A 16,838-nucleotide genomic window follows, 5' to 3' on the forward strand; every position below is an offset into this window, starting at 1 on the left:
TTGAGGCGCAGGAAGGAGAGCGGAGCGCGGTGTTGGGAGACACGTCTGATTCGCTGCGTGGCTGATTTAAATAGCTCCTATCAGGCCACGTAAAGAAAAAAAAAGGGAGAAAAGTACCATCAGCGGCCAACAAAGTGTTTGGCAGTAGGCGCTAGAGCTCGGCTGATCCGTGCGCTCCAGCCAGCCTGCATGCATGGGAGCAGCCTGAGCCCGTCCCCTCCTCCTCCTCCTGTACATTATTACAACAAGGGAGACCCAATCAAGCACGTATCTCGTCGATCCACGCACACACAGACACACGCACCCCCTAGCACGCGCCCGCACACACGCTCACGCGTACATACTGACGGTGTGACTTGCCCTCAGCGGATTTTTCAAAGCGCTCTCGGACAAAATATCGTAGCCGTGCCAGGCAGGGCAGCGTGTGGGCGACCAGTCCCGGTCGTCACCTCCTCTTCCTCCTCCTCCTCCTCCTCCTCCTCCTCCTCTTTTCGCCTCCGCTGTCGGTCCTGAGAATAACAAACTGAAAAAGCTGCATGTGGCTTTTTTCCGCTCACCGCCAACAGGACTTGCCAGAGGGGAATGGATTTTATGAGATGGTTTCAGGCACGTTTCAGCTGGTCCACCTCTTGGCTTTGAGTAGTGCGTGATTACCGGGAGGGAAAAGCGAAAACCTCATGGAGGATCAGCCCGTAAAGTAAGTATGCATTTCCGTCCAGATCACGCTGTCAGCCCGTGCTTGTGAACGCTACTGTGTGTGTGTGTGTGTGTGTGTGTGTGTTTGTCAGGTTACCATGTGTCCGCACGTCTGCTCCACACTTGAGATCAATCTGCAGCGTGACTGACATTACGCACATTTCTTAGCAAAAGCTCCTGATCACCCCGCTCGTTTGGGAATGAACGGGGCTGGAATGAGGCAGTGAATGACAGAAAGAGAGTGAGAGGGGCAAGAGAGGCAGAGAGAGAGGGGAGATAGAGAGAGAGAGACGGGGAGGGAGAGACAGGGAGCTACGTGACGCCTATCAGCGGCGGAGAGGTTGAACCGTAGAGGAGGCGCAGGGCTTCAGTTGTGTCAGCTCTTGATGTGTTGTCCCCTTGTTTGCGGACTTTTGACTGACGCGATCATTTCATTTTATCCCTTCAAGCTTGCCTGTTGCAGCCCACGACGTCAAGTAAAGAGGATCACACGGCGGAGCACGGCGCTTTTCAAACCTCCTCTGTGTGTTTTTGTACCGCGGAGCCCCCTCTGTTCCTGCTCCCACCGCGTCCATCCAAGTCGGAGCGGGCGAGACAGCGACCGACACAGAGCGCAGCCAGCCGGGGGCTGATTCCCCCTCCCGCTTTTCTTTTACTGTCTTCGCATCTACTGGCTCTTCCTCCACTGATTTATTTTTGTGTTCGAAAACTGCACACCCTCCCTCCTTATACACACACCCACCCCGATCTATGTGGGAGCCCTGAGAGCGCACCCAGGGGGGAAAACTGTGTATCAAAGCTCCGAGGATCCCCCAGGCAACCTCGGATCACCGGGGCCAGAGAAGAACTCCCCTGCCGGCCCCCCGAAGCCGACATGCCGCGGAGGAAGCAGCAAGCGCCTCGGCGCGCCGCAGGTAAGCACTGGCTTCGGTTTGCGTGCAATTGACCTCTCTCTCTCTCCCTCTCTCTCTCTCTCGCTCTCTCTCTATTTGTGTCCCCCCCCTCCTCCCGCCTCCCTCATTCAGTTACTTTTCATTGATATTTTCCTCACCCACATAGTAACATTTATGTAACTGCAACATCTTTTGTTGTGCACTGGAGACAGATCTGTGCACACTCCCCACAGCTCCAGAGCCTTCAGCACAACTTTTGCCTTCTCATACTTGACCTACACTTTCATTTCTATCACAGTAAATACTATTATAATCAGCTGATTTGCTCTGTTACACCACCTTGTCAGGGATTCTTAGAATTTTAAAGACATTTTTTCAAATGATTTTATTCTTTATTGAACACGCAAAGCTGGCCTCTTTGTACTCTGTGGTAGTGCTGGAACAGTTAGTCAGTCAGTGAGTCGATCAGCAGAAAAATGAATCAACAGTCGAAAATAATTTGAGTCGTTTTTCAAGAAAAAAAGTAATTTTCCAGCTACTTGTGCAAATGCAAATATTTCTGCTCGTCTCCTGTTTAATTGAATCTCTTTGGGTTTTGACAAAACAAGACGTCTGAACACGTCACCTGAGGCTGTGATATCTGTGAGCAGTGTTTCAAGACAAAACGATAAATAAAGAAAATTATGTTTATACTCATTCTTCCCGCAAATAACTGGTCGTCTATAGACTGTTTTTTTCTTCACACACATATTTCATAACAGGGTCTGGCTGTTTACAGGTGTGACCCCGTGGTTAAAACAATCATCCTACTGCCTCTTAAAAAGGTCACAGGTCAGCCTCCGCGTACCAGCGCAGTGAAGAGCTTCAGTGTGAAAAGCCTTTTTCCTTCTCCCTTCCCTTCTTCATTTTTCTCTCCTCGCCTCGGAGATCTTTCATAGGTTGCTCTCTTTTTACTCCTTTGCGACACCTCCCTCCCTCTGCTTGTAGATATTGACGATGGAATTAAGGATCTATACTGGGGAGGTTTGGTGGAGCCCTCGGGTCAGCTGACTGTCACGGAGGCCTTGCTGATTTCTGTTGGGGCAGCCGGATTAGCTCAAAAAGATCCCGATAGATTACAGGAAGTAAACTCTTGTAGCCGCGTCTGTCTCATACGATCAGTCTCATTCTTTATATTTTTCAATTCAAACATTCCTTTACTGTCCCCAGTGCAGTGTGTGTTTGACTGCATGCTGGCGATACTGTTACGCCATCATGTTTGCAGGATGTGTTTTGATGCACAGTATTGGCTTTTAGTGACCTTATTGTATTTTCTAGTGTCTTTTATCCCCCATTATATTGTGTATTTCCACAATATTCACACAAATCTATGCTCATTGTTTGTTCTTAGTCATCACTGTCTATTCTTTTGAGACTTTAATTTAGTAACCGCTCTGAAAATTTCTTTGAGATTCACCATCCTTGTTTTTCGTCAGGGTTCGGTCTGTTTTCTTTCTTCCCTTCAGTTTCTGGGAAAAGACTTTTCTTCTAGTCTAAAGATTATTTCACAGCCCAGGGAGGGAGTGTATACTGGAAGAGAGCTTTAATGGACAATTGCCATCTTTGATTTGACGCCTGATTGATCACCTGTCATCTGGCCGAGCCTTTGATCTGTTCATTCCCGATAAGTGTCAATAAATCACCCCTCCCTCCCTCCCTCCCTCCCTCCCTGCTGCCCCCCTCCTCGCTCCCTCCGGTAGCAGAGGCCTGCTGAAGTCACGTCTGGCCTCACAAACTTCCAGCCATTAACACCAGCATTTAATTGCATCTTTGTGTCTCTTTTTCCCCACTTCTGTTTGCTTTTCCCCTCTTTGCCTCAGATTTAATGTGGACAGAGACGTGAACTTTTTTTATTTTATGTTCCCATTAGAGTGGAGGGAGAGTTTTGGCGTTCTCCTCGATCATTTACAAGATGAATCATTTCTTTTGAGATTTGAAGTCATTGAAACAAATGCGATCCTAACCCTAACCCTTATTTTTTCATATTCTGTCTTCTAATAAATGTTGCTTTAAAATTCTAATTACATTTGTATTTATTCAAATGAATTAGTAATGATTCATGAATGACCTTTAGAAAGCCATCTTACCTTCGCACACTCTTGTCTGTAACTTTGTTAACTCTCAAGGAAGTGTATTCTCCAAAACTGTACACACACACACATTCTAACACACATAATTACATATGTGCAGTGGTGCATGCACAGCAGACATGCTGCAATGACTTTATAGTACATATACACCAGCACGCAATACTTTTCGCACACACATGCGCGCACATAGAGTGGTATGAAAAATGTAACTATTAGCCTAATCGCGAGGCGGAAGACTGGTTTGCTCCATCAGAAGGGCCCGTCAGAGAGACTTTGTTTCATATTTGATTTAATTGTCTGCCCTCTGACAGCCACATTCATCAATGGCCCTAATGGTCAATCAGAGGCTGGCACACAGAGAGAGAGAGCCTCATGTATTCTCAGCCCAGGGCCTTACTTGATCAAAATGTTTTAGCCCTAATGGACACAATGGGTGGGGGCAAAGGAATGGGTGAACGGATGGATAGATGGATGGACGGACAGACAGACGGACGGACGGATAGATGGATGGATGCGTAGTGGGATGACTGAAAGCCTTTTTATTCAGCTGGAGTGAGCGAGTGAGTATGCCGGCAGTCAGAGCAGAGGGAGAAAATGAGGCATTTATTTCTTTGATGAGCGGACGAGAACAAACACGAGGCAGGCGAAGGAGGAGTTTCATTTTAGGCTATTGGCAGCTTCCTATTTTTTACCCTTCACCCCCCCCCCACATATCTCCTTCTCCCTCCCTCGCTTGCTCACAGCTGCAAGTTATAAGGTTGAGGAGAACTGCATGGCACACAAAGAGTGATGACAAATTGATTGCACCGTAGTGATGGCAAGAGTTATGGGAGGATGGCAAATGATAGGGCTTGATTAGGAACTTGGGGATGGGAGGGGGGGCAGAGTACGCCCAACCTTGAGTTTTTTTCACACAAAATCTATCTCCTCCTTTCTTTCTGTTTTTCCTCTCTTTGATGGCGCTGATTCGGCCTCTCCATTGTGCGCCCAGAGGAGGAAGCATTCTTGACGGGTAGCAGGTATTTCATCCTCGGCCTCAGATTTGTCAGGATGACATTAACTTGTAAATCTGGTTAGGGTCAGTGTTTATTGAAAAGTTCAGTATAAATCTGTTGATTTGGAGCGTTTCATGTTTTCCATTGGCTACAGACAATGTGTGCATCGTCTTGAACATGGCGGTACACTCAGCTCTCCTCCAGGGTTCTTTCTAGGTACAAGCATGAGGAAATAACCCATTTTTTTACTTCACACAACTCCACAAATATCTCTGTCCTTTCCGTGATCCCACACACTCTTCCTCTTTCTTTTCCAACAAACCTCTCCTCCTCCACCACCACCATCACACACACACACACACACACACACACACTTCCCACCCCAGCGACGGAGCGCACTCAGCTGTCTAAAAAGAGGAGTTGTTTTGCCAGCTTCATTAGCGTTCTCCTAATTAGCCGAGCATCTGATGGATCTCTGACAGGCCTAATGATTGGAGATGACAAGCTCCGCACACTGTCACGCTCGCCAATTAGGTCTGTGGCATAGTTGGATGTAATCAACTTGATCTTACACTGTCCTCATTTGCACCCCTCCTCCCTCCCCCCACATTCCCTTTTTCAACCCCACCTTAGGTGAGGCTTTGGACAGTGGTGCCATGAGTATGAATCGCGCTTGTTGAATGCTAATCCAGGTCATTCCTGAAATTAGCGGTGAGGATATTTCATGGACCAAACATGTGTTTGATTAAGCGGTGAATGGCTCTATGTGAGTCCAGCTGGCTTATTTATGTACACTTGTATACGTGCACACATACACCGTTTTCGGAGTATTTATTTTTTCAAGGAAAGGACAAAGCTCAGGCAAGCGGCGGGCTTTGTCCCGCGGCTTCAAAGTCAAGCTAGACCAAACAGATCATTGTTGTTTGAGAGGAAGCTCGAACATCAAACAACCCCAATATTTTTTTACCTGTATTTTTTTTACACTTCCAAATTCTTATATCCAAATCTATTGTTTGTAGGATATTTAAAATTAAGGATGTTTAGCAGTAAGTAGCAGCTGCATGGTGCTAACGTGTGTGTGTGTGTGTGTGTGTGTGGTACTTTCCCGTATGAGTCCACTGCAGATTGATGACGTTGACACTGGTCATTATTAGCTACTCAATGACACTTTCCCGGAGTGGGAGGATTTTTCAGCGACGTTGATTTTTCAGAAACACCTATCATCAGCACGGTGTCCAAAGAGGCTAAGCATGATTTATGTAAATATTAACATCAAGACAGATTTGGTACTGTCCAACAGGAGATAGATGGCAGCCGAGGAGGAAAAGCAGCTGATTTCTGTGATTTCTCTGCCTCTGTGTGTGTGTGTGTGTGTGTGTGTGTGTGTGTGTACGTCTGCGAGAGTGTGTGCGTGATTGATTGTAGATGAGAGCGAGAGATTAATCATGCTTGATGTGTGTTAACGTTGCACTCGCGGTGGATCTAAGTCGAGATGCAGTGGCCCACTTAGATATACTCACTCACACACACACACACACACTCACACACACACTCACAGAGACTCACAGGGGGGAGCGGGTACACTCACACATACAATACTGATACACACTTTCACATTGCTTGGCTGTGCATAGCATAGCAAACAAATTTAACATGAACTGTGAATTTATTAAAGTACACTACAGGGTATTTGCTATTGAAAATGATCTTATTTGTTAACAATACAACATGTCTTAACATACTGGCACCTTGCGTCATAGCCTATAGTCCTGGATGGCAATAGGATCTAATGAAACATGTCAATATAATGAAGCTGATTAACCTTGTTTAAAAGGGTTTCTGATACGTCTGTTAATGAATGTGTGATGAAAAGAGAGAAACATGATTTTATAAACAGCACCTTCCACACAGCCCTCTGCGTCACTATACTACTGTCTGCAGTGTGACAACAATGGGTAACACCTAACATAATAACCGTCATTTATAAATGGTAACTTACGGTTGATTAAATTAGGAAATAGTTATTTCACTGTTAACAAGCAAACAAGCTTATAAACCTTTATTAAGCCATTATTTATTGCAAATTTACAACTGATGTTTATAATACTTTGGAAATGGTTAATAAATACTTTGTAGCTCATCAGTAAACATTATACAATTGCAGCTGATCTTTATAAACGTTTAAAATGTCTTAATTAATGGTTTATAAAGCATTTTATTCTTTATCAACATTTATCAGCGATGGTTATTATAAGTGGTATGAGTGATTCTGTTTATGAGCGTGTCTTAAAGAGAGGAGAGGAGGATTTTATAAACAGCACCTTTCACACAGCCCTGTTGTAGGAATTGTTCAAATGTACTGTATTGTATGTATTAATGTGTACTTATTGTATCATTAAGTAACGTATTCATTGTGTTGTACATTTAGCGCATACATTTCTTTAGCGGTGTTTAACTCACCCCCTGTAGCTGGGATAAGTAAAAGTAAAATAAATAAATAAATAAATAAGAAATATGTAATAATAATAATAATAATAATAATAATAATAATAATAACAATTGTAACTTTTGGATATAATACTTATTCAGGACATTCCTTTACAGTTCCAAACATTAACCACTGTTTTATTATCTATTGCATTCTAGTATCCCTTTGCAGCATTTCAAAGCTCGTCGCCTGGAAATAACCTTTTAAGACACGGTAGAAGAGTTACGTGAGTCCGTCACTGATAGATGAAATTCAGAGGTTACTCATCCTTGAAGTGAAAGCCGTTCACTCCAATTTCTAATGAAAGGGATGTATTTGAATGACATCCGCTTCAAAGTTTTCTATCTGCAGGCCATTAATCTGAAATGTGGTTGGTCTTTTCATGCCTGTGCTCCGGCTCAAACTAATACATATGAATTGTTTTTTGAGATGCGCCGATCATTCGGTCGATCATGTAACTAGTACCCGCTGACAGATCAGATTGGGGAAGAATAAAAATGAGTATAGTTTTCTTAGAAATTAAGGGTAGTAAAAGTTTATGGTTTCCTAAACCTGAACAGTATTTATTGAGATAATTGACTAAAACTTGTATATTTTTGTTTCTTCAGAAACATGACATATTGCTGTGTACGGGACATTATTTTATTAATTATTATAATATAATTTAAAAAATGATCAAAGCAGAACTGCTCTGGAGGTAGAAATAAGGACACGGTCACTGTCCAGAATGGTCTGATGCACGCATGGACGGACTTGAACATGGATTTTCCATCTTTGAAAAAGTTTTTGTGGTCGTCAGGGACATAATCAGTTTCACATTATTGACCATTTGTCATAAGGTGTAAATTATATTGTTCTTTTAAGTATACGTTTATGTTTTTTTTTTTTTTTTCTAAAACAGATTTTGTCTTTTGTTTTTGTTTTTTCGAAGGAGATAGTCACACAAGTATCTCAGATGTAGGTGTGTTGGAAACTATTACCTGAGTCTTCAGAAAAGAAGATCCGGCACATTTCATAGCATGATTGATAATATTTGATGCTGAGCGCGAGCAGTGTGCGGGATCTTCTTTTCTCTTAAATATTTTTCTCATTTTAACTCGTTTCTTAAATGTGTGCCAGTGGCTCCCGACCTGGGGTCGAGACCGCCACGAGAGATCACAAGATTAATCTGTGAAGTTGTCAGGAAATTCCAAGGACAAGAAATCCGTAACACAGATAGACATTTGTTTTAGGATTTCATCTTTTCAGGAATCAAACACATTCAAGTGAAACAACATGAGATAGGACAGTCACTCTTTCTTGATTGAACTAATCATTTTTAATAGATATGCAACCCGGTCACCAGAATAAATGTTGGCAACGTAAGTTTCTGCAAACCATGGTTTACATGTCTTTATGTTACAACTTCACATTTCTTTAGGTTTAATTTTCTCTTTTGTTTTGTGACAACGCTGTGATTATGGTCTGTTTAGGTTAAGCACAAGCACGACTTGTTTAGGGTTAGGTTATGTTTTGGCTTAAAATATGTGTTTTGGTCCCCACAAACATGAATGGAGATGTCCCAAGGTCTCATTTTAAACACTATGTACTTAGTCTTTATGACACATACCAATGTGAACGTATCAGAGGTTTGCAGAAACATTAACTGCCAACATTTTATCCTGACAACTGGGCTGAGATATTCAACCTGTAATGAGGACCGAGAAGTAAACATAGCAAGTGAAAAGGTCGGGGACATTCAGTTTAACCAGCATCTTACATAGCCAGTTTAAGCTGTGGTAAGCTAGCTCCACCAACTTGCCCAAAAGATCACTTCTGCCTCCCCAGAAGCTCCAATAACAGCATAACTAAATCCCAATTCTCCCCTCACCATCCTGTCTCCAACTAACACTGAGCATGTTTCCCAACTTTCGTAGTCCCAGTCATCCTCTGCATCCCAGTCTCAGTTCCTTTTTCCTGCATTACTTTGCACAGTGTGAGTCTTTCCCAGGCAGCTAACTGACATAGTGATTAGTTATGGCCCTCTCCTGCTTTTCTCAGTGCTCCTGCCCCACAACGCTTCGCCACAATGAACCAAGAGAAGAAGAGCGAGAGGAGATATAAAGTGGGAGAACTGTTGCATAGTTAAATATTCTATCATAGGGAGAGACAGAAAGGTAATGAGATTGTAAAAAAGATTATGTGCACAGGCAAGAGAAAGTAGGAGCAAATGAAAAAGCAAGCAAGTAGACAAACGACAATCATAGCGAGAGAGACAGAGGAAGAGGGAGGACGGAGGGGGGAGGGAGTGAGGGAGGGAGGGGAACTAGCGCTCACTCGTCTCTTCCTCCCCCCCCTTCCCTTCCTTGAGGATAAGTGGCTGATGGTTTATAAACAGTGTTTCTTTCCCTCCCTCTCCCAGAATCTTCCGTCATGGCTCCCATTAGGTTGACAGCTGTCAATTAGAGCTCCCTTGGTCTGGCGCACTGCACTTTATTGCAGGCAGTTGATGCTGTCATTTTGCTCCCAGTTTCGCCTTGAGCGTTATCACGAGCGCTCAAACAGTCAATAGCTGATGCATCAGCAGTTATTTCTTAAATTGGCTCACAAGGCTGCATCCGTTCCTCATTTTTTTCTCCCCCCAATTCTTCCCCCTCTCTCTTCTCTCCCCCCTGTTCTCCTTTTCCTCCCCAAAGATTATTTTGTGAGGAGAGGGGTGGGTGCACAGAGTGCAAGTGAGGTTGCAGAGCACAGGACACAAACAGAGAAATATGCTCAAGAATTAGCCTGTTTTTTTTTTTTTGTTTTTTTTTGTTTTGGCACGAAGTTTACCAAAACAACATCCACTGCAACAAGACATATGTTTGAGGATGGATGCTCTATGAAAAATTAAGGTGATTATATATATTTTTTAAAAGGTCGGACACAGAAATAGTGCTCATTATAAAACATGTTTGAATTTTTTTTTAAATCGCAATAAGGAAGAGAAGAAAGGAAGAATATTTACTAAAAGAAACACTTCAAATACTATATGCAAAACAAAAGTATAGAATTTAAATGTTTATTTGTCACATGCTCATACAATATGTGCACTGAAATGCAAGGTGGCATACCGTTGAGACTGTGATAAAAAGGCTAATGTGCAATAACAAATAATAAAGAGTAAAAACAAGCATTGGAAAGAGGATAAAAATGCAAAAATAACAAACTAAATAAATGTAATAGAGGGGGGAAAATGCTGAAGTGTGTATTGGCCCATCTGCAGAATTTTTCAGTATATAAAACAGTTGAATATACATGTACAAACTATGCAATAACATTTTGGACCTGTGTACAGGGCAGTAAAACTCTATACGCTGTAACTGCTTGTGTATAGAATGAGAGTCAAAATGTTGATGCTGATCTAATCATGTTAGTATTTAGTGTCAGATTAAGATTCATGGTCTGTGTTTAAAGTACGTAATAGACAGCCCTTTAATAATAGAGATCAAAGGTTGTTGGTCCTAATCCAACCAGCAGCCACTTGCTGTGAGTTCGGATTCAAAGGGCACACTGGGAAGACGGCTACAACAGGAAATGGAGTGAGTGGAGTGAGATCTCAGCACACACACACACGCTTCCTGTGCTGACACAAAGCAGATATATGTGTATTTACTGCTGTGATCCTATAGTCGGCTACAGACCAGACCTCCTGTATTAAGGGAAAAAAAAAATCTGGGGTGGTCTGTGTTCTGGCCACGGACTCCTAACATCACACAGGTCACGCTCATTAACAAATACTGGGTCTATATTATGAACGACAACAAGTGGCTCTCTGCTTTCAATCATTTTAAGAAATGTTGAGAAACTTTATTTTTAACAGTCAGCTAATTAGTGAGTGTTTCCAACAAGACAAGCGGCTTCTGTTAATGTTGGCTATATTTATATAGCATGTACAGCCTGTTATACATTCTGTCATGTTCAGGAGACAGGGGCTAAAGTGTGTGTGTGAGTGTGTGTGTGTGTGCGCGCGTGTGTGTACAGAAGAGGCTCATGGAGTTTAAGGAACTGCAGGCTCAGTAGGATGATGAGACAGTGTCAAGACGAGGTGTGTGTGTGTGTGTGTGTGTGTGTGTGTGTGTGTGTGCGCATGTGTGTGCATCTTTTGAGTGTCATCTGGGCTCGGCTCCAGGTCTGGGTTTCTTCTTACCCTCAGTGGGGGTTGCCTTTATGTCTGCAAAGTGTGTGTATGTGTGTGTTTGCACAATCAGAGCCCTTCACTTCCCTTTCCCATGGAGGCTTTGGCTGAACCTAGACAAGACTGGCAGCCATCAGTCTCGTGTGTGTGTGTGTGTGTGTGCGCTCGTGCGTGTGTGTGTGTGTGTGTGAGTGAGTGTGGGACGGTGGCGGTGATGAAAGGCAGAGGAGCCAGTGAGGACCTGTCTGAGGCCCTGGTAATCAGGGCCAGCCTGAGCTGACATCCTTCTCAAGCTGACAGAGCCTTCCTCTTCTCTCCTCTCACACACACACACACACACACACACACACACACACACACACACACACACACACACACACACACAAACGGCTGAATGGTCACTACTCAGTCACTGCCACAAGACAGTCCGACATGATTTCCCCCCCTCTTTCATGTTCTGATCCGTTTCAGATGCTGGGAATTATCCTCACCATCTACAATACCGCAAGTGTGTGTGTGTGTGTGTGTGTGTGTGTGTGTTTGTAATCCGAAGGTTTATGAGTCAACCAGGGAATGCGTGGTTTGATATGGTCTGGTATTACAAGGGTGTGGTAGGAAATGCGCGTGTGAAACAGCATACTCACTACACGTCTGTGTGTTTCTGTCTACTTTGTGCGTGCTCTCAAAGAGGGTTAAGAGCAAGGAGGCAGGTGAGAGAGATAGATAAAGATAGAAAGATTGAGAGAGAGACAGTCAACCATGCTGAAAGAGAGAAAAAAGTGAGAGAGATGAGAGGAGTGAGGAGGAAGGCTGTTTTATTTTATACTGCGAGGGCCTGTTGCTAATTAATGTTTCTTGGTCGGTTTCTGTCGGAGCTGAGTAATGTTTTTGATCTTTATGCCTGATAACTGCATACCTAATGAGATTTCAAAGCTGGTGGAGATGGGAGTTGCTGCTCCCTGCAATTATTGACAGATGCCTTTTCTCCGCCACTGGCTGCCGCGCCATAAATCCTTCCTCAGTAATGAGCTTGAGAAGTGCCACCCTGCCAGTGAGCTAATGAAACCGAGCAAGGGGGGCCGCCTGTGTGTGTGTGTGTGTGTGTGTGTGTGCATGCGTGCAAAAGAGTGCATCACACTCCTCTGACACATTTTTTTCTCTTTAAATGCACTCTGCAGATGTCAGCCACCTCGCCTGCTAGCGACAGAGAGAAAAGAGGCAGGAGAGAGATAGTCGGCGAGGAAAAAGGGGGGGAGAGAAAAGAAATACAAAGCAGAAGCCTTAGCCTTCTGTTTCTCCACTTTATGAGAAGTTTCAGGGTGGTGCTGGGGGGTGCTCAGGTTACAGCCCCATGTTAAGGCTATTTGTCTAGGTTTGGCTGTTTTATTTGAAATACTAGTATCTCTGTTGCCAAACGGGACTGTGATTGATATCACTGCGCCCCCCTCGCTGCTCGCCTGCCCAGATCCAGCAGTCGCTTCGCTCTCCTTTTCTTCTCTTTTTCCTCGATGAACTCTTTTTCTCTGTAACTCAGCCAGCGAACGCAAAGGGCTTGAAAAAAAGAAAGAAAGTGGCACAGGAAGAAAGAGAGAGCACAAAAATGAGGAGAAACTGAAAAGGAAAAGCGTGGCAACCTTTTCTTCGCCCCGGTCACGTTCACCCAGACAAAATATCTGGTGCAAGTTTGAGCGCATTTATACAATCGACTGTGCATTGATGTGGTGTGTTTGCAAAGTAACGCGTGTATGTGAATGGATACTGTATGTTCGGTGCGTGCTTTTGGAGGTTTCCAGAAACCAGAGGAGGAGAGCAGCGAGTAGACGAGCGCCGTCTCACTGCCAAACAGTCGATTTCCCCCTCTCATCGTCCGCTCCATACATCACAGACCCACCCTTCTCTCCTGACACAATGACGTGTGTCATTTATCAAACAGGGCCTTGCCAGGGCCTCACATGTGTGTGTGGGAGCGCGTAGAGGTGTGTGTGTGTGTACGCATTTGTGCGTGTATACAAGCACATGCATGTGATTCGGTGTGTAGGGCAGTCCTTCCTTCTGCCTCTGAGGTCCACTCCTCCAGGGAAGGAGGAAGGGAGTGAGGGATGAAGAGTGAGAAGGAGAGAGAGAGACAGAAAGAGGGGGATTATGGGTGTTGAACGAGTGAGTGAGTGTGTGAGAAGTTGGGGGAGTGGAGGCAAAAATCGGCTGGACTAGTTTCACTAATGTTCTGGCACGGCTACTTTCCATATCCCCCATGGGTGATCAGGAGAAAAACAGTGTTCGCGAGTGATATTGATATAGCAACTTTAAACAGTATTTTACACACAATTACTCACATTTCACATCATAAATAAGTATGGATTGTAAATCATACCTCCATTAATCTCCTTGATGCATGTGCAGGCACGCTGTTGTGTTTGTGTGTCAATAACAATCTGCGTATGTCTCTCTCCCATGCTCATGTGTCTTGGGGGTTGCTTGCAGGCGTGTATCAGTCACGATGTCTTATCTAACACACACACACTCACATAAACTCACAACTGTGCGAGAGTCGCTCCCATGGGTTCGGGGCAGTACAGTCTCTCTCTCTCTTCACTTTTCCCTGATTCAAAGGGAGGCCTTATAGAAGATGGATGCTCCTTAAAAAAAGAGCCCGTTGATGGATATGAATCTGGCCCTGCCATTCATCACTGCTGTATTATTTAGACTGGATCGCTACAGAGCTGTAACCTGAGCTACAGCTACGAGTGTGTTTGAGTGCATGTGTGTGTGTGAGGACACGGGAGTTGAAAGAGGGGGAGGGCGGTGGGAGGAAGAGGGGACAGTCGGGGTCTCAACAAAGGGAGGGAAAGGAGAATAACAGTGGAGAGAGGGGAGGAAGTGACTGTAAATGTGCTGCAGATTAAAGGTCAAATGTCTTTAAGGATCCTGAAGGGTCAAAGGTTGGAACTAGATGTTAAAGGTCACCTTTCTTCTGTCCTCTTCCAATGTACACTGATATGTACAATAATATTCTGATTACTTAAAGGAATTAAATTAAGTAATATTTGGAACAAGTAACTAAGTATAATGTTTACAGGTGTTGTGTAAAGCTTTTGTGGCTCTAGAGGGAACAGTGTGAAGCCTCCAGTGACGTAACTTGAGTCAGTGCAGGTTGGGTCTGATTCTGCCTTTCAGACAGAATGCGATCTGAGCAGTCACAGCGTGTCGAGCGGTGTGCACGGCAGCGTGCTTTGCTTTGCTGGACAAAGCAACAAGCCATTGTGGCGTGGTGCAAGCCACCGGAAATAAGGGGTTTCAGAGAGCAGTGGTGCTATTCGTCTGTAAGGGCCCTGAAGAGGTCTAAAAATGGAAAAAAAAAATCTGGGGGATGATTTGATTTTACCAGACCTTTGCGGCCCACTGCTCATCTCTGATTTAGCTAGCAAGGCTGCTAGAATAGCTGCTAGTCAAATAGCACACCTGCTGCTTTTGTTTTTTTGTTCAACTCTCCATTGTGATTCCAACAATCTTATAGAAGTGCAGAGGTAAATTGATGGATCACTTTTTTGAAGAAAACTGGATTCCGTGCTCAGGAGGCATGCCATTCATTACAAAGAAAGTTTCTCTTCGGACGCATTTTTCAGGCTTCCACATTTTTTTGGCCCATAAAGCATGAGCATTAGAGTCCTCCCTTGACTGAGCTGGCTGACATCCTCCTAGTTTCCCCTATACAATAATAGCACAAATTAGTTTAATGATACCGCTCTTTGAGACTTCTTTTAAAATATTTGTCCGACCTAATGAATCAAATTCCGGTAATACATGCCATTATTTTGTGTTTGTGGTCCCCGAAAAATAATCATTATTTTAGAGCAGTGTCTTCTGTAGTGATTGTTTTGGGGCCAGTCGGTGACCACCGTGGCCACTACGTCAAAATCACCTCACAACCTTGTGTTGTTCCTGGAGGCTTTCATGCATTCCTCTAATTGTTAGTCAAAACGTCTAAAGGAAGCAAAGAAGAAACGCATGTTAAAACATAATGATCTTGAATCCTGGCAGGTTTGAGATGACAGGAATGTCCTCTTGACTCCAAAAGTGCAGACTTCAGTAATCACTTCTAATTGCTGTGTATTTGTTGAAAATACCTTACGATAGACAAAGAGGTTTCTGTTTGTTTCCTTTTACTGTGGCTAATTATGAAAATCAATGAATGTCTATGTTCTAATGGCAATTTATAGCCAAAACACAACAGTAACCTGATTAAGACTGAACATGTCTGTAAATGTACTGTCTGAAACTGAAAAATTTAAGTAGTGGCTCACTGCCCAAGACTATCATTGAGTGGATTATTGACCATAATCATTTAGCGCTTTACAGCTTTGGCAATGCCATCTCCCGCCTTAACAACCACCATGCCTAATAACTATTTTTCTACCAGTGCACATGAAGCAGTCATGTAGCAAACATGTGGCAGATAATTATACCGGAGGAAAAACATGAAGGCCTCACTGCACAAATATCATTGTAAATAGCTGATCCAAAACTTTTCCATCCATAACCAGAGTAGGAACCCAGTTGATACGGATACTTCTTGTCAATGCCGCATGTACATGTAGTAAATAACTCATAACTCCATAGATAGGAACTAAATAACTGTGTTTTTATTCCACAGTCTGGATTATCTACTGCTGTTGTTTGATATGGAATTGTTTTGTCACCAATGCAACCGTTTCTTGACAAAATTTGGACTTTTTATGACGTCCCAAAGTCACTTAATATAATTTCATATTAGGGGTGTGCATCCTCTCCCTTATTAAGATGATCCGATTCATATCTAGATACATTGGCTATGATACGATTCAGGGATGATTATTTTTATTATGGAACGATTTGATAGGATTTCGATTCCAATTTCGACAATTCGATTTGAAAACCTGTTGTCTCATCCTGATCTGAGGAACAACTATCCTGTTGTCTGGGTCTCCATGAGTAGAGTTTCTCTGAGCTGGATCTGTCTGCATTGGACCTCTCTGAACTGGATGTCCCTGACTGTCTGTCTCTTCTGCTTCCTAGTAATGATCAGTGTATAAAATCACACCTATGATTAACAATCAGACAAATGTTTACTACTGACAACAAACTCAAAGGTTTGATTAACCGAACAGTTTGCACTGTGCAGCAACTGTCAGTAGACAGTACACAGTGTGCAGTACTACCAGCAGTCACAGAATACAGCTAATGATAGCAACACGTTCAAAAGTGGACAGGTTGTAAGTCCTTAGCAATAAAGTGGGCTATTGATGATGTGATTACCTTAGACCTCAACAAGTTGTGGCTGGAAAAAGAGTTTAATCTCCATGTTTTTTGTCTTGCGTCTTCTTGCTAGTGCTAGCTCGACGTCTGCAGAGGTTTCACCATGCTGTCTCACCAGGTCAACACTGAGATACATGTTACCATGCTACTTTAAATGCTGTTCTACAGAGCTTACAACCGGCCTGCTCC

At 43.6% G+C, this 16,838-nt stretch overlaps 1 protein-coding gene across 1 annotated transcript in view; it reads left to right on the forward strand.

Annotated features, from left to right (window-relative positions):
- tshz3b (teashirt zinc finger homeobox 3b) overlaps positions 1-16,838 on the forward strand; it is a 42,782-nt gene that overhangs the window by 245 nt on the left and 25,699 nt on the right. The window contains exons 1-2 of the mRNA XM_084362202.1: positions 1-697; positions 1,146-1,610. The exon at positions 1-697 is cut by the window's left edge and continues 245 nt beyond it. Coding sequence (XP_084218328.1) covers positions 1,571-1,610 — 40 coding nt within the window. The 5' untranslated portion in view covers positions 1-697; positions 1,146-1,570. The remainder of the gene's footprint in view (positions 698-1,145; positions 1,611-16,838) is intronic.

The sequence above is a fragment of the Pagrus pagrus genome (genome assembly GCF_965226575.1).
Source record: "Pagrus pagrus genome assembly, chromosome: 1".
Taxonomy (NCBI): Eukaryota; Metazoa; Chordata; class Actinopteri; order Spariformes; family Sparidae; genus Pagrus; species Pagrus pagrus.